Source organism: Toxotes jaculatrix, chromosome 3 (genome assembly GCF_017976425.1).
Source record: "Toxotes jaculatrix isolate fToxJac2 chromosome 3, fToxJac2.pri, whole genome shotgun sequence".
In the NCBI taxonomy this organism is placed as follows: Eukaryota; Metazoa; Chordata; class Actinopteri; family Toxotidae; genus Toxotes; species Toxotes jaculatrix.
Window position 1 is genome coordinate 534,503 of NC_054396.1, and position 21,930 is coordinate 556,432.

A 21,930-nucleotide genomic window follows, 5' to 3' on the forward strand; every position below is an offset into this window, starting at 1 on the left:
CGTAGTGTGAAGGCAGAATAAGAGTCATTCATCGAAGCACTGAAAGAACTTTTGAGCTCCTGATAACGCCTGTATGCTCGTTTGTGTTTTTGCCTCGGCTGTAATTATAGCAAACTACAAAACCGCTGGTCCAAATGAATGTTTACTTTTTCTATTTATGTTTCATTTTGGGGGGAGTGAAACCGGAGGATGTGAAAGAGTATATTTAATCCTGCGTTTACACTTGTTGTGCCTGCATTGTTTGAATAATTCTGACAACAATGGAAAAATGCTTATGTTCAGTGTTTATTGGGTTTATTGCAGCTGCTTTTATGCTGATAGGTTGATATGAAATGTCTGTGGCAGCAGGACTGAATGACTGGAGGAGATGAAAGAGTTTGTCACCAAAGTTATCAGAGAATACGGTGAATAGTGTCATATATCCAGCTCACTGTAAACCTGTCAGTGTTTATCAGCTCTTGTGTAACACAACAGCTGCAGTTTACAGGAAAGATGTGACCTCTAGCAGACAGATCTGTCTGAAACTCATTGCAGTATTCTTTATTCATAGTTTATCATGTCCGGATCAGGTCTGGTTAGCTTGTCAAGTGTAGACAAGTAGTGCTTGTAATTTGTGTCTTTTGTTGTTGTTGCCTCAGTGTTTTGTTGATTTGCTGTTTGCTGTCGGCAGTTTTAACGATTTAACCATTTTCGTCCGACTCAGGAACAGCTGCTCTGATTTTCTGTAGCTGCCAACAAAACACCAACAAAACAACCCAGTCTAGTCTGAATTCTGATTTTCTGTGCTTTGTTGCAGGTTTACATCCGTTGCCAAAAATCAGTACCAGTGCATGAAGTAGTTCATATATATACTTTATATAGTGCATTAAAAAGGAAGGCTGAGACATCATGGTGGTGGATGAGTTAATATGTCACATGTTCCTTTGTTTTAGATCAGTCACATGGGTTCACACCCACTCTCAGTCTGTGTTGATATTATATGACATCATCTTAACAAAGTCTCTTAACAAAGTCCGTCCTTCGCTGTGGATACATGAGACTTTTAACGGTTAATTCCAGGTCCGCTCATTGTCTTTCAGCTGCATCTCATAGTTTTTGCTCAGTTGTCATAGAGATCAGTTGCCACTATGAGACAATGTCGAACATGGCGACTCAGCAAACTGTTCACTGAGGAAAAAATGCGACTTGTTTGAAAACCAGGAAAAAAAATTTGTTTTTCTTTTTCTTTTGACAGTCGCTTTATTTACCTGTTGTGAGAAGAGTAAAGTGACGAATGTTCTTATAGTGACGTGACTGGAGCCTCCATTAGGGTTTGTAAGGTGGAAACCGGGGTTGAGATCCATCCCTCCCAGCTCCATCAAATAGCAGAGTTCTTGGCTGAAGCTTCTGTTTGAGAAGCTTATGTTGGTTACAGTTTACTGTCTGATGCCAGTGCAGTGCAGATGTATCATTATCTGTTTATACTCACAAATGAAGAGCAGTTCTTTGAAAACAATCAAAGGTGTTCTTATTAAAAACGTTTGTTTACCTGATGTTTGAAGCTCGAGCCCTTGAATCCTGTATTGGTCCTGTTAAAATTTGTATTGCTGGTCCCACCCCTTCCCTTCTATTGGTCAAGTCTCCAGCCTAACAATTGTCATTCACCTTGATGAGCTCTCACCTCCACCTGGATTGCCTTCTCAGGCCTCCCTCAAACACCGTCACTGTGACATCCTGCTGTGTGGCTACTTGCGTCGCATGTTAACGGCTAACAGTTGGCCACACATACACAAAATGACAAACAAACCCACAAATTTTACAAGCACCCAAAACATCCCATCATCATTAACAAGGCTGATTTTACTTACTTACAGTCCCCAGCGTATCAAGGGTTGAGGAATCACATAAGAAACACAAAAAAGTGAAAGATGATTAAAGCTAAAATCAGAGCACCTTTTCGGAGCCTGTCAGGTAATTTACCTGAAGGTAGCTCTCTAACCCATTAACTCTGGACCGAACCAAATGAACTTCTCCTCTGATAACATTATTATTTAAGATTTTATTTTGTTGTATGGTATTTAAATATTTGAATGGTCTGGACAGCCAAAAGTATTTTGTGTGTAATTAAGTATTCTTTTCACTTTGCAAGTGGTTGTATGATAGACCACTTGATTGTATGATGTTGTGCTTTATTCATCACGTACTTCAGAATTTACACCAGAATGTTACTGTTAGTGAGTCATTTAACCTACATTAGTGTGGGTGTAGCAAAAACAATGCATTAGGAAAACTTTAGGAAAAATGTTCTTTTTACACTGGAAAGTAAAATATCACTAATGTCAAAACATGTTCACCCTGAATTTCAGTTTGTAGGCTGAGAGCTGGACGTAGTAATTATCATTACTGACCACATGTTCTTTGATTAGTGTACAGATATTTGGAGACTGAGAACAGGTCTCAGTTCTGTTCTCAGTGTGGTCCACCTCTGGGTCTACAAGCACTTGAATACTCTGGCTTTTGTTGTAGTGTCCCATAATGCTCTAAATACTGATCCTGGGTTTGCTGTCAGCTTCCTTGCTGAGCTAAACCTAAACCTGAATTTAAATCTCATCACTGTCTTTCACTCATATATGTTGAGCATCACGTGGCTGCTTCATCTTTGCACTAGTCCACAAGTTGGAAAAGCTTTCAGACCTGTTGAACCATGTTTTGTGTTTTTGTGCTTGACTCTGTACAAAGTGTTTTCTCGATGCCTTTAGTGTTCAAGAGCCATAAAGTCGTTTCACCATGTCTGAGTACTCAGTCGCTGAATGATCTGGCTGAAGGTTCAGGTTTACAGGTGGACTGACTGGTTTCATCACTCGCTGAAGATGGTCACAGTGAGTCTGTGTTTCACATGGCTGGGCTGACATGCATTGGCTACTGTTGCCTTTGGGCTTTTTCAGAATTGTGGGAGGGGTACTACTTGTAAATATGATTTAAAATAAACACATTGGAATTGTATTTGTGAGTAATGTGTGCATTTACTACATCCACAACCATGTGTACTGACAAACAAATAAATTACAGTAGGTCACACTGTCATTTCTCCATGAGGGTGGCCTGACACAAAATGAAGACGTTGCAATCACTGACCTCTCTGTAAAGCTGCACCTCATCAGAGTGTGAGATCTCTTGTGCACAAGTAAACAGCTCAGTTGCTCCAGAAATGGTCAGGGAGCTCTCATAATCATTAGAATTCATTCTCTGGGGACTATGAATATCTACTCTCCATTTTAAGAAAAGTGGGCCAGTAGTCGTTTAGATATTAGGTTAGAGTATCAACAAAAGTGATTTGCAATCATCCTCCAAGGACCAGGCATACCCACAGCAACGGTTTCATACTACATACTAATTCAAAGCAAGTTTTGAGGATGATGTGTTCACACTTGGAAAGAGACAGATACTTGCAGACACTACATGTTAGATTTTTGAGTACATTGTTTAGAGACACCATTATCACCCTTTTACCACCTTTATTATTTCATCATTGTTTCCTGTTATTAATTCATGCAGACGTGCACTGATTGCAGTTATCACTGCAGGTATCTATGATGTAGACACTAAACTCATTTCCTAACAAGTCTGAATCTCACAAGGCTTCTCCCAGTCACAGCTGGAGGTGAGGTTATTAGGCAAGTTATTAGGAGGACAAACTCCCACCATCCTGAGCTCTTATCTGCTGCACTTTGTCACCACCTATTAGTCATTAATGACTAAGATATAAATCTGACCCATCTCCACTGAGTTCTGGACTCAGCTTCTGTTCCTCTTGAAGAAAGGTAATGAGATTATCACCAAGTCTGTTTTTGTGTCAGTTATTAGCATTTAGCTGCAACTTGCTACATGTGCAAAGATATTATGTTTTATTTTAAAACAGGGAAGAAAGTTATTGCATCGTACTTTGTAATAATCTGATCAGACTAAGTCAGTGTCTTCAAATTATTTATTTGTCATTATGTCTCATGTGAAAGTTTTATGCTCATTCAGAGGTTCATTCCTGCAGCTGTAGATTGGTGGGATATCCACAGAGCACAATGGCGAGACTACTCACAGGTAAATGCCATTCACTGACTCACTCAGTTCGGTTCAATTCAAATATTGTATTGTCATATGCAGAAATAAGTTAAAAGTGCAATGAAATTCTTAGTTGCCCCTCTGTCCTGATGATCACTTCTCCAAACTAATAAGTAAAAAAGAAAAAAGAGAAAAAAATCCTTTTTTTGGGGGGAAGGACTGAAGAATATATTAGTAGTGGTAAATGATACTACTACTAAAAATAATAATAATGATGATAGATTATTATGTAAAATCATAACAAATACATTTATGATATAATTACAACTTTGTAACATATGTCCTAACATTGCTCTGTATCTACTCTGACCAATTCTTCATGTTTTCTCTCTTTTTTCAGCACTGGGTGTTCTGCTCGTTCTGCACATGGGTAAGTTCAATTCAATTCAATTCAATTTTATTTATATAGCGCCTTCCACAATCAAAATTGTCTCAAAGCGCTTTACAGAGACCCAGAGCCTGACCCCAGAGCAAGCACTTAAGGCGACAGTGGCAAGGAAAACTCCCTTTTAACAGGAAGAAACCTTGAGCAGAACCTGGCTCAGATGGGGGACCCTCCTGCCGATGGCCGGGCTGGGTGAAAGGAGGAAAAGGAGGAAGATAGGACAGCTAGGAATGGAGGAGAGGGGGAGAAAGACATGCAGCATAATACAGACAATGTGGGTCAGTATTTACATTACAGTTAGTGAACAGTTATTGGATAATGTGTGCTCAGCAGATTAGAATTATGAAACAGAGCACGGAGGCAAAAAGCTGTCATGACTGGTAAGTATTTACATTACAGTTTGCAAAGAATATTAATCAAATATTTATCTGTAGCAGAACGGAACATTAAACATGTTAGAAATAGATCATTGTAAACAATAAACAGCAGCAGGTGGGTGGAGCCAGGACCATAGGACAAGCAGCTCCGGAGCCAGAGGTACCTGCAGAAAGGTACAGAGAAAGAGAGACCAGAGAGAAACAAGCACAGGACTACGGGACAGAGAGGACACAGAGTTAATGACATGTAATAAAGGCTAATAAATTTGAGAGTGGGTCTGAGGAGAGAAAGAGAAAGAAGAAGAAGTGCGCAGTAAATCATGGGATGTCCCCCAGCAGCCTAGGCCTATAGCAGCATAACTAGGGGATGATTCAGTTGCCTGAGCCAGCCCTACTAAGGGCTATATCCTTAACTGTAACAGTGTCTATAGAGATAATTGTGACTAACTATAAGTTTAATAAATAACTAGGACTGTAACTACAACTAATTATAAGCTTTATCAAACAAGAAGGTTTTAAGCTTCGTTTTAAAATTAGAGAGGGTGTCTGCTTCCCGAACCCAAACTGGCAGTTGGTTCCATAGGAGAGGGGCCTGATAGCTAAAGGCTCGGCCTCCCATTCTACTTTTAGAGATTTTGGGAACCATAAGCAAACCTGCATTCTGGGAACGAAGCAATCTGTTAGGATGATATGGTACTATCAGCTCTTTGAGATATGAAGGAGCCTGGCCATTGAGGGCCTTATATGTAAGGAGAAGGATTTTAAAATCAATTCTGGATTTTACAGGAAGCCAATGAAGAGAAGTTAGTACAGGAGTAATGTGATCTCTCTTGCTAATTCCAGTCAGTACTCTCGCTGCAGCATTTTGGATCAGCTGGATGCTTTTTAGAGAGTTAACTGGACATCCTGATAATAGGGAATTACAGTAGTCCAGCCTAGAAGTAACAAAAGCATGGACTAATTTTTCAGCATCACTCTGCGACAGAATGTTCCTAATCTTACTGATATTGCGCAGGTGAAAGAAGGCGGTCCTAGAGACTTGTTTTATATGTGAGTTAAAGGACAGATCCTGATCAAAAATAACTCCAAGGTTCCTCACAGTCGTACTGGAGGCTAAATTAATGCCATCCAGAGTAACTATATGATTAGATAAACTGTTTCTGAGGTGTTTGGGACCAAACAAAATAACCTCAGTTTTGTCTGAATTCAGAAGAAGTAAGCATTTGCTTTGTATAACAGGTGTTGACTCCTCTTCATCAAACATTCAGAACAAACACAGGTAGAGTCAGAGTCTCACTGTTGTCTGTCTCTGCCTTTATTCAGCTTCATCCAATAAGCTGGTGTGCCACATGACCAACTGGGCCCAGTACAGGCCGACCCCTGCCACATTCACACCAGACAACATCGACCCCTTCCTGTGCACTCATGTCATCTACGCTCTGGCCACCATCAACAGCTTCAACCAGATCAGCCCCATCGAGTGGAACGATGAGCAGCAGTATGGGAGACTCAACAGCCTGAAGAATGTGTGAGTTTACCCAGTCTGTACAGTCAGCCAGTCCAGACACAGCATATAGCTGACATGGGTTCTTCAGGATGAAAGCACACAATGTTTAGTGCCACTATTCAACTGTATAGGCCTGTGTCTCTGCTTAAGAATTTCCCATATATATATATATATATATATATATGTGTGTGTGTGTGTATATATATATATATATATATATATATATATATATATATATATATATATATATATATATATATATATATATATATATATATATTAAAGTTACTTTTAAATGTAAATAAAAGCTGAGAAATATTTTTAAACATTGTCTTATTATCTTCTGGGAGATGCCTGTGTCATTTCCAATCAAGAAAGCACTTGCTGGTTGAACAATAGTAACTTTAAGTCAACATTTTTGGTATGAATAATTTCGGGGCTGGAGGATAGGAAGACCTCACTCCTATCACCATATAATTGGAATAAATCAGCTAACAATATTTATACCTTTTCTATGCCAATAAGTTAAATAGACATCTACAGAAAATGAAATTGTAATGTCATCTGCATAAGTTTAATCAGAAACTTTGTGATGTTTAATGATCTTGCTCTCTGCTTTTAGGAATCCTGCACTAAAGACTCTGCTGTCAGTCGGAGGCACAGTCAATGGAATGAGCCCGTGAGTTCAAATATAACTAGAGTCTCCTACACATATCCTCAATGTATTTTGCAGTTATTCAGCGCAAAAATCTGAAACCAGCAGAAGGGACACCACAGTTTTTGTTTTTTTTCTTCCATCCCATCAGATTCATTGCCATGGTCGCCAAGCCTGAGAGTCGTGCAGCCTTCATCCGGTCAGCCATCAGCTTCCTGCGCACCCATAACTTTGATGGGCTAAACCTGGCCTGGGAGTATCCAGGACACAATGGCAGCCCACAGGAGGACAAGGAGAGGTTCACTCTGCTGGTCACGGTTAGCAAGGCCCCCACTTTTCAATGATAATTGGACGCTCATTTAAATGCAGGAGTGTATCACTACCATTCAATAAGTCTCATGCATGCTGACTTGCTAAGAGCCAGTGATAATATGTTTTGTGATCATAGCATCATTCTCATGGCAAAAGATTTTGTTTGCAGAAAAATGAAACAGTTGATGTAAAAGTCCATTCAGGTTTTGTTGCTTTAAGCCCATTCATCATTTCTCTGATGGATTTCGGGGGGATTATCCATGTGCATTTGACCACCTGATGGAGTGCAAACATTTGAGGTCCCAAGAGGATAGGTTAGCAATTCTAACTCGCTTGGAAAATCCAAGAAGAAATGTTGATATTGCACAATGAATGACCAAACAAACTGCTGTAAGATGCAGTCTCCCCAGTCTTCATCAAAACCCACTCAGTGTTGTAGTTTGAGATAAACATAAACAATCTGATGTGGAGGATCTGAGGTGTTTAATCCATTGTGCCTGCAGGAGCTGTCCAAGGCCTTTGAGGACGATGCCAGAGACAACAGGAAAACTCAGCTGCTGCTGTCGGCCAACGTTGCTTCTTTCCGTGTCACCATCGACAGAGCCTACGAAGTTAGCAAGATTTCACCGTAAGTTTGAATTCACTGGACTCAGTTCAAAAATGAGGTTTCCAAAAGGGTATAGCTTTGCTATCAGGGAGAAAACACAGGCATTTTATTGGTACTGATAATTTCAAATAAACCAGCTCTTCTGACTGTGAGCAGGAAGGAGAGACTGGAATGTCATGCCCAGGCCAGATCACACACATTCACAAGCAGGGAGAGTGACCAATCAGGGGACAAACAAGAGACATGCGGGAAGGGAAAACACAATGGGAACATAATGGATCAGTGGGAGAATTGTCCAAAAACTGTTCTTTTAATGTTAAACCAAATAGTCGGCATATATTATACATGTCTTTCATTAATGGTAACCTAAAAATAAAACCTCAACAGTCACTTGGACTTCATCAACGTCATGACCTATGACTTCCATGGACACTGGGAAGCAGCTACTGGACACAACAGCCCACTGTACCGCAGCTCCTTGGACTCCGGCTCACACCTTCATCACAATATTGTAAGACACGCACAAACTACCCACAATCTTTCACTTCAGTCTGTTTGTTAGTTTGACTGTGTATATATTGTCCGCAATGCAAACTATGCAGGAACTGCTATATTATATACTATATTCAAATTATATCAAGGCTAATTGTTGTACGTTTAGTGAAACCTCCTGCACTTCGGAGCAGGAGGTTTCACTAAACGTACAACAATTAGCCTTGATATAATTTGAATATAGTATATAATGTATAGAGAGTATTAGTAAACTTACATTCCATTGAGGCATTTGATTCAGTGGTAATAACAAATATTTAATGGTTTTACCCTGTACTGTTTAAATCCTATGTCCCTTTTGTTAGAACTCTTCTGTATCCCACTGGCTGGTTCTGGGAGCACCAGCTGAGAAGGTGCTGTTGGGTTTCCCCACCTATGGACGAACATACCGCCTTACCAGTGCTGTTAGTGGCCTGGGAGCACCAGCTAATGGCCCTGCTGATGCTGGGGCATACACTCGCACTGCCGGCTTCTGGGCCTACTATGAGGTACAACACATTTGTGCAAAAGTCACCTGAGTTTGTGCTGAAATTCAGAAATTCCCCTGTAATGGGTACTACATCTGTGATCACTGACATTAAAAATGGCACTGTAAAATCTCACCCATTACGCTGGGCCAGTAACGCCACACTGGTACATGTCTGCAATCAAAGAAACACCTTTGACTCAAAACCCAAGAAGTATTGTGATTACTTCCTCGTGCATCTCTTCCTCTTCTCTGCCCCTAAAATACTGATGGACTCACAGCCCTGCTTGTCCTATGTAGTTAAGCACTTCTGCTGTTAAATTCCACTGCGTCTCAGCATAACTTGCAGTCATCTACTTTTGATCAGCTATCCATGAGAAAAAGAGAAATACACCCCTGAACAAGTATACAGTGCAGAATTAGAAATCAAAAGTGAGGTAAACTTTTCCTTGACAGGATTATATCAGTAAAGTTGGTAAATTAAACGTCACATAGAGTCCACCCCAAGCCCTGTGTAGTTTGCTCTAACTCTGAATGCTTCTGTTCTACCAGATCTGTGACTTCATCTCCGGTGCTGATGTTAAATGGATCGCTGAACAGGAGGTTCCGTATGCCACGCTTGGCAGTTCCTGGGTGGGCTATGATGACAAGCGCAGCTTTTCTTCCAAGGTAAATAGGAGCTCCATTAACACCTGCAGTTATAACAATGTCATTAGACAACAATTCTCACTCTTGTGGCCTGTGATCAAATGCTCTTTCTGTAATGATCTTCAGAGAAGAAATAATGACAGGCACTCTGACAAGAGTAGTTCTAGGTCTACTGTATTTCATAGGTCTGTATCAGGTACTATTCTACTCATCTTTGCAACTGCTCTTATTGTTCTGAAGGTCCAGTGGATGACTGCCAACAACCTGGGAGGTGCTCATGTGTGGACTCTGGACATGGATGACTTTGGTGGATCTTTCTGCTCAGCTGGGGCATATCCTCTCATCAACCACCTTAGGATGTCCATGGGTAAATAACTCACTGTGATGCCTTTTACTTTTTACTTTTTTAATTAACTGATTGGTAGCAATCCCAGACACTTGAAAACAATGTAAAAGACCTTTCTTTATTTTTTAAAATTAGGGTTGTGCTATCATTTAAAACTGCGTGGGGGGGTAGGTTCAGGTCAGGTCAGTCAGGTTGTGTGGTTTAGCCTCTGTTTATTCTGTTCATAACAATTCTTTCCTCATGTTTGACTCTGCAGGCTTCCCCCCAAAACCCACCACCACTCCAGCCCCAACCACTACCAGGGACCCCATTGCTAACTTCTGCCGTGGCCGCCCTGATGGCCTGTATGAGAACTCAGCTGATAAGAACACCTACTTCCAGTGCTTCCAGGGAAACACCTACCTGCACCGTTGCCAGCCTGGCCTCATCTACTGGGATTCCTGCAAATGCTGCAACTGGCCCTGAGTCACATGAACTACAACATACACTGAGTGTATGAATGTATAAGACAGTGAATTATGTTTCAATAAAATCTTTCCACAGAGTGTCAGCTTGCACACTCTGTGATTAACCCCATGGTGCTGGAACAGGGACACAATGTAAACCAATGAGAAAATTGCTGTGTCATTGCAATATTCTTCTTTGCAGTTGACTCATCTGCTTTCTAAAACAAAATCAACAGAACTTTATCATTACATGACCTTATATAACTATATATCTAAATACTAATATAACTAAATACTTTTCATTTGTGTTTTATAAAAAAAAAATTACATGCATTTTGAACTTTCAGTTGCATTTTTAAATACAACTTATACTTCCCTAAATTAATTCATTATGCAAGTAAAGGTAATTAGTGTCTTTCCATTATTTGTATCTACTCCACAATACAACAACTGTATTATCATTCTGAAGGAAGCATCGCACTACATCAGGCACTGAAGCTCTGCACTTGTGTTAGCTGAATGGCATTAGCCATTCTAAACTGTCTTGGTATTCCTGGGCTACATGCACATGAGCCAGCAATGATGAATACTCCCAGCCAGCATTTCCATGTGGGCCCCATAAGGGTTAAACTTGGGCTGCAAATAAGTGTCCCAAGTGGGTTTGTCCGCAGTTTAAACGGTGCCCCCACCTGTGTTTACCCATATGGGCTTGAAGTTGGTACTCACTGTGTGCCCATGTAAGCTTAAAGTGGGACCCCATTTGGCAATTTATCTGACACCTATTTAGGCCTCACCTATGCATCTTGAAGAGGGATTTGATTGGGCTTTAGATGGGGCCCAGGTGAGTGACTTCTATGAAACCCATGTAAGCCCTACCTGTGTGTAGCCATCTGGGCTTGAAGTGAGCTTTGACTGGGTTTTAGGTGTGGCTTAAGTGGGTCCATTCTGTCAGTCCCATGTAGGCACCATCTGTGTGTTCCCATATGGGCTTGAAAAGAGATTTAACTAGGCTAACAGGGCACTTTAATTGTGGCAACTTTGACCCAAATAAATAAATAAATAAAAGTAATAATAATAACCAATATTATTATTATTAATATGGTTATTGGATAATAACCAATCAGTATTCAGTCTTAGGTCAAATGATTGCTCAGTTGTAATTTGGCTCCAGCTCTGATCTACAATGCTGTAGCTCTGGCTGTATGTTTAGGGTTGTTGTCCTGCTGGAAGGTGAACCTCTGCCCCAGTCTCAAGTCTTTTGCAGCCTCTAACAGGTTTTCCTCCAGGATTGCCCTGTATTTAGCTCCATCCATCTTCCCATCAACTCTGACCAGCTTCCCTGTCCCTGCTGAAGAAAAGCATCTGCACAGAATGATGCTGCCGCCACTATGTTTCACGGTGGGGATGGTGTGTTCTCTGATTAATGCTGTCCTTGCCCGGCCTGTCAGTCTAGGTTTGCAGCTGTGCCATGCACTTTCCATTTTCGAATGATGGATTAAACAGTGCTCCGTGAGATGTTCAAAGCTTGGGATATGCTTTTATAACCTAACTCTGCTTTAAACTTCTCCACAACTTTATCTGTGACCTGTCTGGTGTGTTCCTTAGTCTTCATGATGCTGTTTGTTCACTAACATTCCCTAACAAACCTCTGAGGCCTTCACAGAACAGCTATATTTATACTAAGGTTGAAGTACACACACAGGTGGACTCTATTTACTAATTAGGTGACTTCTGAAGGCAGTTGGTTGCATTGGATTATCATTTTTCTTCCACGTCACAAGTATGCGCCACTTTGTGTTGGTCTGTCACATAAAATCCCAATAAAATACATTTAAGTTTGTGGTTGTAACATGACAAAATATGGAAAAGTTCAAGGGGTATGAATACTTTTGCAAGGTACTGTACACCCCATGCCCACTTAGCCCACTTACATTGAATGTGGGGCCCAAATAGTCATCCCACGTGTGCTCTCCATGTGGCACCCATGTAATTGAAATCATATGAGTGTCACACAGTGTTTCCCAGTTCCAGCCCATGCCCACTTAGCCCATATATATGCCCTATGAGGCCCATGTAGTCAGTCCACATGGGCTCCCCATCTGTGGCCCATGTTACTAAAACCGTAGGGGACCCGCTAATTTGCCCAGTTTAAGCCCATGATCATTCAGTACCCATATAACCCGTGCTTGGTTGTGGGGACACTGTCATGCTGATTACTACTTTAGGGTCTATCTGTGCGTGTTTCTGCTTTCAGGCAACTGGTATACACAGTGAGTAATGTTTAACTCATTGGTTGTGTATCTGACAATCAAGCAAATTCAGAGCCATGTCATCCAAACTGCATCACCACTGCGGCTGCAACTCACCCAGTCGGCTTAAAGTGCATTCAGTGAACCTTTGATTATATTAATTCTCTCATAGAGCCAGGATCAGCTGGTCATGGTACCATTGTAATAATTATGACGACTGGTCAGAATGTGCTGGTATTTATATTTTATTATTTGTCTATAACAATAGGGTGTCATAACAGAGTAAGTTGTCTAATTATGGACGCTCGAAACATGTGCTAGGACAATATTTCTGTATCTAACTCATCTATTTAGTTAGACACACTTCAGTTTTCAATTTATAAATCAGCTTCCAGACCACCAAAGCAAAAATCAGCAGGTTTAATGATCATTTACATAATAACTGGATCTTCATGCTGCTAAGTTAAAGTATCAGTGCTTTTGCAGTTTTTCCACATGAGACATGAAGCTAATGTACTGATTCAACACAATCTCAGCTAACTTTGTGCAGACGATCGTCTTTTTAATCTGATGCCTGTGGTTCATGTGGTGTTGTCACATCATGTGACCTCCTGTCAAATGTGGACAATATGACAAGCATCGTCTTTCAGTTTATGATGGTCTTGGTCGTTGATGATGGAAGCACCGTAAATAATATTCTTTTATGAATTTATGAATAAATTGAACCTTGAGCTTGTCAATCCATGTAATTTGAAATTTTGCACTTTGACTTGATAAATCATTCACAGTGGCCATGGATGAGATTTATCATATCACCCCATCACCAAAGCCCAAACCCTACTGGGGACCTTGCCAAAGTTAATGTATCATCCAACCAGGTCAGCACAGTTTTTAGAGAAGAGAGAAAAGAAAACTTTAAACGAGTAGCGAGATTTATGAAGGGTGATTGATAAGTATGTGCCCTAACATTGAAGGAGACAACTGTAGAAAACCAGGCACATTTATTTTTCAACATGGTGTCCCCTCCCACATTTACACGGTCGTCACTTAGACAGTATAAATGTATAAATGTAGAGAGAGAGCTTAGCAAGGGATCATCACCCACATATATACCCAGTGATAAATAAATAGAGCATCATCATCATCATCATCATCATCATCAATATCAATCTTTATTCAGATAGCACTCTAACATCTGTCACAGTGCATAATGAATAGTCTACGGTGGCCCCTAAGGACAAACACATGAGTGAGAAAACACTCTGCTATAGTAGTCAGTAGTGACTTGATCAAACCATCAGCTGTCAAACATGAAAAAGAAAAACATGAGCAGGGAGCAGCTGTGCTGTTTTACACAGCTGTAGTTTAGATAAATCTTTATGAAGCAGGAACTTCTTCTGCAGTCATCAGTGATAAGACAACATCTTTTCTTCTCTCTCACTGAGGACTTTGATGGTTGTTCATTATGAAACTGCACTGAAAAATATGAAACCATGTCAAGTAGACTACACTCTCACGCCCAGCATACATAAAAGTGAGTTATATAAGCATGGTATCAACAGAAAGATTAATCATTTATTTGTGTTCCACTGTGTTATCAGACTTAGCAATATTTACCAAAAACAAAGCTTCTTGAGGGGTATGTTCTTCAGCTTTTGATTACAAAAGAGAGAAAAGGTAATTTAGATATTAGCTCAAAACCTCAGACAAAAGCACTTTTATGCACACTGTGCTGAAGTGTAGTGATATACACAGAATATTTTAAGAAGAGCCAGTAATTATTACTCAACAAACATGTTCTTGGACAGTTCCATTTCCATTAATCTCGTGAGAAGAAGAAGAAGGTTCTGCATTCAAGGAACACACCATTTTTGGGAAATGTTCTCATTCAATTTCTTTCTAAGAGAGAAATGAGAGGATGAATCTGAAGTCTGTGTATAAATATTGGAGCCAAATTTATCCCAGGTTGCTATGAAGACTGGAAGACCTCAAAAAGTTGACTGATTAGCACAGTGTATCTTATTTGTTTAACTGCCAGGTTTGGTACCATCCATGTGTAGCTGAACATGAAAGTGTCCTCTTGTAAAAAAAAAAAAAAAAAAAAAAAAGAAAAGAAAAGAAAAAAGCTCACAGGTCATCTGTGGGGCAACTTATCACAACCTGTAGTTACGTTTTATTGTTAGGTGACCTCTAGTGGCCAGAGTAATTATGACGGGAGCAAATGAGGAAGTCAGGTGACGTGGTACAAAGAGTGACAAAGTCCACGTTAGGAGGAGGATAGGGCAGAAGGATGGAGCAACAACACACAGGACTTACACAGGAGAACACTGTATGTTTCCTGTGTGAAACTGATATTCAGCATTGCTTCGTACAGTTCCACAGTCTGAACATGTTATTGTAACCATGATGACAAACATCCTCTAACCTTTGGGAAGTATCTTGTCCTAAACATAACCACGTGGTTTTTGTGCCTAAACATAACCAAACCATGACCATTCTATAAGCTTATTATTGTTACTGTGATAACAAAAGCCCAGTACCCCAAACACAATAAATGTGAACATAACACAGCTCAGCTTTAGAGGTGTAACTTTGGACATAGCCAGGCTAGCTGCCCCCCCATGCCTTGTTAACTGGGCTCTCCAGATCTGTATTCATCTTCCCCTGTAAGGCATGATGTCAAGTATCTCTTTTACTGACTTCAATATGATACAAAAACTAATTTTATTGCATGTACCAGCCCATTCAATTTACTTCTACTGCTCTCATTTACATATGTCAGTTGCAATACAGTCTCAAATGGACTCATAAACAACTGCATCGGCACTTTGCATCAGCTCTTTGTGATTGTCTCTGATCTCTTATCACCATCTGTCAGTTGAGGTCTGCTGTTACTTATCTTTATCTTTTTGTACCTACAATATACTTTATGTGTCATCACTGCCCACCTCCCAATGAAGACACTTGAGGACTTATGACCCCCTCCTCCACAGCTGGTGATGCATATAAGAAGCTGGAAAAATCACGTTGGTTCCCTCCGAGATCCTGAGGTAAGCCTGCACTTGGAATTCAGCAGTGAATCCAAATTCCTCACTTGCGTTTCTTAGAGTTACTTGGTTGTAGACTGTAGAGATTTATCACTCAAGAGAATGATGTGCTTTTCTTTGACAGTTTTTTAAAGGAAATGAAATTAGATAAATGTATACACAGCTTCCTGTAAATTAGGGTGTGGCTTATTGGCTGTGACAGGAAAAGTGCACTGAATGCCCACAAACTCAAGTGTAATCCAAGTTTTTAATCATTGAAATGTTTCTTCAGGAATCTTATTAAGAACAGTGTTAATGCTATTTCACAGCAGACATTTTCTCTGGTCAAAGTAGAAAAGGTTCCATCACGTGTCCCAGTAAAAGCCATGACAGTGAGCCTGCATGCACAATATCAGGATCCTGGAAGTATAGCTCACCTAAATGGACAGCATTCATTTTTAATGTTATCAATTACAGTTACACCCATGCCTTTTATACTACGACAAGCTAAAATGTGAAAAATGTCACACATCTTTAAGGTAACCAAGGTGGCTTTGTTTGATTTTATTAAGAAGAACAAGTTCTAAAGAAGACTGTGATATTCAGCAGTCAAAGGAACTGTGGAATCCAAGATGAAACTGTTTAACAGTTCTTTTCATTGACTAGTTTCAGTCAAGTTATACTGTACATTAGAATCATTTGAATGATCATATTATATTCATCTTTTTGTCTTTTTTGTTTTTTCTTTGACAAGCCTGTTATTTGTCTGTCTTAGAAAAAGGAAGCTGAAGCTAAGAGCATTGAAAACAAGATGACCAAACTCACTATTCTTGCAGGTAAACCCTTGTCAGACATAAGAGGTTTAGTTTACCCTGGTGCCTTGATGACATGATAGAATGAGAAGTTGCATTAATAAATATCTATTCTATCCATTCCAAAATGAAAAAAAAAAAACAAAAACAAAAATCACCTCAAATGTTTGCTCTTGTCAGGTTTGTGCCTGGTGATGTGCCAGCTGGGTAAGTCAAACTTGAATAAAACTTATGTGGTCAATCAACGAGACTTTGGAATTTGCATTGACATTGACTGTATGCCTTTAAGTATCTGTTTTAATAATAGAAATTCCATGCATTGCTGACCACACATTGTCTTTCACTGGTTTCCAGCTACTGCCTCCCAGATGGTGTGCTATTTCACCAACTGGTCCCAGTACAGACCTGGGACTGGGAAATACATGCCACAAAATGTAGATCCCTTCCTGTGCACACATCTGATTTATGCTTTCTCCATCATCAACAACAAAAATGAGTTGGTTACTTATGAATGGAATGATGAGACTCTGTACAAGACCTTCAATGACCTGAAGAGCAAGTAAGGACTTTCCACAGTAGGAAATACTTGTCCCTGCTGCCTGAAACTTGTGCTCAAATCTATGTTAATGACTAAAATTAAAATGAGTTAAAATTAATAATTTGAACATTTTCCAGTTGAGCTATATTCGCACACCGTAGGATAAACAAGCTTTTGTTAACTCAAATATTCTTTGTTATGCAAATCACGTGAACCACATCTATGCTTCAAAGAAACCCGGGTCTGAAGACATCACTGGCTGTTGGTGGATGGAACTTTGGTTCAACTCAGTGAGTATTTCTGCTTTGTTTATTGAACTTTTACTTCTTTAAAACTCCTCAAGTGTTGAATGTGGAATGGAAGCTTTGTTTACTTCAGAAAAAGATGAACTGACAACACAAGATACGATATTCTCACATGGTAGCTTGTACTCAAACAATGGCCAAGTCTCAATAATATCTGAGGCAGGGCCAGGATGAGTAAAAACCTGGTGAAAAACCACTGAGGGGTGTGGAATTACCATCCCCAGAGAGGATGGTTGGATTCACCCTTATAGATAGAGTGAAGAGCACAGACATCCAGAGCACAGAGGGAGCCTTAAGTACAGCTCCTTTGTGTTGAAAGGAGCCAGTGGTGTATTGAGCATCTGATCAGGGTTCCTCCTAGCGCCTACTATTGGAGGTCTTCCAAACATATCCAACTGGCAGGAGACCCCGGGGTAGAACCAGAACATGCAGATTATATGTTTTATTTGGCCTAGGAACAAAGGAGAAGCTGGAAAATGTTGTTGGGGAGAGAGAGGTCTGGAGTTTCTTGCTTAACCTGCAGCCACTGCAACCCAACTCCACATTAGCAGCAGAAAGAAGGCCTGACATGACTGTTGCTGTACTGATGGAATTAGTGCTGTGGAGAAATGTGGAACACTGAATTTATAAAGAGAACGGGTAAATATGGTGAAAGCTTTGAGTTTTCTTTAAGTAGAGAAATCAGGTAAATAATGAGGTAAATAAAGAACCCGGGCGACCATTTTACAATTTATGATATGCCAAACTCTTAGTTCTTTGTTCTACTTAATATGAAACAAATTTCCCCAGGTTCTCCATAATGGTGTCCACACCAGCCAACCGCCAGAAGTTCATCCAGTCATCTATCACATTCCTGAGAACTCATGGATTTGATGGTCTGGATCTGGACTGGGAGTACCCTGGGTCTCGTGGAAGTCCCCCTGAGGACAAGAAAAAATTCAGTCTGCTCTGCAAGGTGGGTCATGATGAACTCTAGAGTCATAGGGAACAGACGTATCATATAACACACACACATATGTATATATATATAAATTGTCTTCAACTGTCTTCATTTGCAGGAACTTGTTGAAGCCTATGCAGCTGAGGCTAAGGCCACTGGCAAACCTCAGCTCATGCTAACTGCTGCAGTGTCTGCTGGAAAGGGAACCATCGATGCTGGATATGAAATTGCTGAGATTGCCAAGTACTTCAGCTTTTTTTTTTTTTTTTTTTTTAAATTCTGATATTCTAAATCAATCTTTGCTTTTGATAATAGATTGGTTCAGTAGACAGTCTTAATAAGTATAACATATGCATTTCCAGGCATCTGGACTTCATCAATGTGATGACCTATGACTTCCATGGCACTTGGGAGCGATTCACTGGACACAATAGCCCACTGTACCGTGGGTCACATGACAGTGGTGACCTCATCTACTTCAACACTGTAAGAGACCTAGTGGTGCTATGGAGCCTTAAATATTGATGAATAAGTTTATTATATCATGACAGAGGACTACATAAATACCACTGGTATAATCTTTAAAGGGTAACTCAACTGATTTTACATGGAAGAGCCTGTACACTAATTATAAAGAGCACATCAGTTGTGTAATGGTCAGGATCTCCCAACTCAAACACTGGGAAATTATGGTGTTTTTCCTTATGCTCACAAGTTTGCCGTGAAAAAAGTTGAAATATGTGATCATGTTCAAAATCCACATCAGTCTTTGGATGTTCATTTGTATTCGATAGCCAGTGCAGTGCCTTGATAGATGAAGTCTTGTGTGTCACATCAAAAGTTGAGCCAGGTTCTACTTGTTTGACTGACATGAAAATGTAGGATCTAGCACGTTTGCAGCTTGCAGTATAAATAGGAACTGAAAAAAGAGGCTCTTCATCTCTCACAGATTCCACAACTTTATTTAAGTGTGATTGCAAAACCCTTGAATACCCCTTTGATTCCTGAAAATCAGTGTCTCTTTCCATCAATAAACCAGTCTAGGTCTCTTGTCTGCATTTTTCATCCCTCCGTCCCAATTTCAGGACTTTGCCATGAAATATTGGAGAGACAATGGCACCCCAGTGGAGAAGCTGAGGATGGGATTTGCTGCTTATGGTCGCACCTTCCGCCTGACATCATCAAACACTGGTGTTGGAGCCCCAGCTAGTGGACCAGCATCAGCTGGTCCATTCACACGTGAAGCTGGATTCTGGTCCTACTATGAGGTTAAGTCTGAACAAAATTAAATACATAATAACATAAGTAGAATGGATGGACCATAGAACAATTCAGTGATATTTCCATAAATCTGTCCCCTCAGATCTGCAACTTCCTAAAGGGCACTACCATTCAGTGGATTGATGACCAGAAAGTCCCCTATGCCACGAAGAACAATGAATGGGTGGGATTTGACACCAGGGAGAGCTATGAGATCAAGGTAGGTAGGCACATCAATACCTAGTGATTACCAGCAGAGGGTTGATCTGCATGATAGAACTGAAGACATAGAATCGTTTTTTCAATTCACAGGTCCAGTACATGAAAGACATGAAGTATGGTGGTGCCTTTGTGTGGGCACTGGATCTGGATGACTTTAAAGGAGAGTTCTGTGGACAGGGAAATCATCCTCTTCTGTCACATCTTCGCAAGCTCATTGACCTTGGTAAGTGTTGCTTCTCATCTTGGTTGTGAGTCAATGTGCTCCCAGTTTGTCAAAGTAAGACAAGAATAATGAAGTCAACATGTTCAATATTTTTGACAGGTTTTTTGGAACTAGAGTGGAACCCTTTATACAAGATATATGTTACCTTTAGGTATAATGTTGTCTTTCTCTTTCTTTCACCCCTCACAGAGATGCCTCCACCTCCATCAACCACAACCAAGAAACCTGTTGTTACTACCACGGCACAAACTACTACCACAACATCCAAACCCACTGTCACCACTGCTGCACCAGCCACCACAACTACCCCCAAACCTGCTGTTACCACTACTGCACCAGTCACCACAACTACCCCCAAACCCAGCGGCACTACCAGTGCTCCATCCACCACGACAATCATCCCTATTCCAGGACGTGGCTTCTGCAAAGACAAGCCTGATGGTACATACGCCAACCCAGATGACAGGACCAGCTTCTACATATGTGCAGGTGGCCGAACCTTTAAGAGGCAGTGTGGAGTTGGTACTGTCTTCGAAGACAGCTGCAAGTGCTGTGTGTGGCCCTAAGTGACATCTCAGTACAGACCAAAGACGCTGAATGCCTCTGGAAAAAAAGATCTGTTTTTGTTCTTGTTGTCTATAAAAAGTTATAAGATTGTGAGTTTAGAAAACAGCTTGTAAGTTAGACATCAAAAGTCAAATGCAGAATGTGTAAAGTGGAGTCCAAAGGTCTGAGACCACTTTCCCACTCAAGTTCCTATGTTCCATCAGAATAAATATACTATAACAAATCAAATGTGTGTTTGACAAATAATTTTAAAAATGTTTGCACCTCACCCTTTTTGTAGAAGAAAAACTCTATCAATAGACCCCATTTCATTAGATAATCTCTGCTCTGCAGCAAGCCTGTACATTTACAGGCTTGTTGCAGGTATAATTAAAATAATTTTGACATTTGTGAACTTTTGTTTTATGCTACTTGAGCTCCACTATATTTCAGAGGCAAATGCAGTACTTTTTACTCCATGACATTTGACAGCTGTAGTTGCAACTTTGCATGTTGAGATTAGTAATACAAAATATAATCAACAAATATGATGCATTGTTACAGATTAAGCTGGGCTGTTTGTAAAGTGCATTATGTTCATCAACATAATGTACAATTTGCAACTGAACTACTGTAGCACAGAGTGACTTGTTTTCAATGAGACTTTTGTTCATATGCATGTGCAGGTGATACGATGCACACTCCTATTGTGGCAACACAATAGAGCAGTAATAATCGTAGCAATGTCCCAGGAAAAGGTGGGAAAGAAGGAGGAAGCAAGACAGCAGACACAGAGATAAACAATATAGAATGTTACCTTTGCCTGCCTTGTTTATTCAAGTCTCTGTGTTCCCTTACGTTCCTTTCAGTTCATCTGCTTGTCCCCTCTTGTTTCCTTGTTTTCTGCCTGTGATCAATTATGTGTTTTGTTCCTGATTTTGTTCCCTAGTTTTCCTCTTGTTTATTTTTTCCAGTTATTCGTGCTCTTGGACTTCTGAATGCCATTTTAATCATGTATGAATCAAAGTTTAATTAAAGTTTATTCCTTGGGCTCTGTTTTCCTGCATATCTTAAACAATACACACAGTAGTAGCGGATATTCCCTTTGGTTTCTTTGCTGCTTCACTTCACTAGCAATAAATGTAGCAGCAATAAATAAAAGGCATTTAATAGGCAGGAGCAGGTTGAGATGGATGAATGGGTCAAACAGGATGTTCAGCCAGGAGACTGGGGGTCGAATCGTGTTTTGTTTTTTGATGTAGTTAACTTATTATTTTCATTTTTTCCTCCTTTTATTTTCAGTCACTCTCTGGTTAGAATTCAGACACCTGACCTACTTGGTTAGGTTGCCTTTCAGCCAAAAAATAAAGTGAATGAGAAGTGGAGTTTGAACTACAGTGTCGTGGGTAAAAG

At 40.2% G+C, this 21,930-nt stretch overlaps 2 protein-coding genes across 4 annotated transcripts; both read left to right on the forward strand.

Moving 5' to 3' along the window:
* The first annotated feature begins 4,055 nt into the window (after nucleotides 1–4,055).
* Nucleotides 4,056–10,415, forward strand: LOC121179203 (acidic mammalian chitinase-like). Its single transcript, XM_041033893.1, has 11 exons — nucleotides 4,056–4,074; nucleotides 4,436–4,465; nucleotides 6,181–6,385; nucleotides 6,987–7,043; nucleotides 7,171–7,336; nucleotides 7,835–7,959; nucleotides 8,326–8,449; nucleotides 8,796–8,978; nucleotides 9,509–9,625; nucleotides 9,845–9,971; nucleotides 10,207–10,415. The coding sequence occupies exons 1-11, from the start codon at nucleotides 4,056–4,058 to the stop codon at nucleotides 10,413–10,415; spliced, it is 1,362 nt and encodes a 453-aa protein (XP_040889827.1).
* A 6,067-nt stretch (nucleotides 10,416–16,482) lies between these two features.
* LOC121179161 (acidic mammalian chitinase-like) lies at nucleotides 16,483–20,537 on the forward strand. 3 transcript variants are annotated; one of them, XM_041033823.1, is made up of 12 exons: nucleotides 16,483–16,507; nucleotides 16,664–16,690; nucleotides 16,838–17,042; nucleotides 17,255–17,311; nucleotides 18,116–18,281; nucleotides 18,385–18,509; nucleotides 18,629–18,752; nucleotides 19,352–19,534; nucleotides 19,630–19,746; nucleotides 19,839–19,971; nucleotides 20,161–20,233; nucleotides 20,360–20,537. In XM_041033823.1, the coding sequence occupies exons 1-12, from the start codon at nucleotides 16,483–16,485 to the stop codon at nucleotides 20,535–20,537; spliced, it is 1,413 nt and encodes a 470-aa protein (XP_040889757.1). The 3 variants fall into 3 exon arrangements, with proteins under 3 accessions (XP_040889757.1, XP_040889758.1, XP_040889755.1); XM_041033824.1 differs by having other exon boundaries at nucleotides 20,363–20,537; XM_041033821.1 differs by having other exon boundaries at nucleotides 20,161–20,537.
* The last annotated feature ends 1,393 nt before the right edge of the window (nucleotides 20,538–21,930 follow it).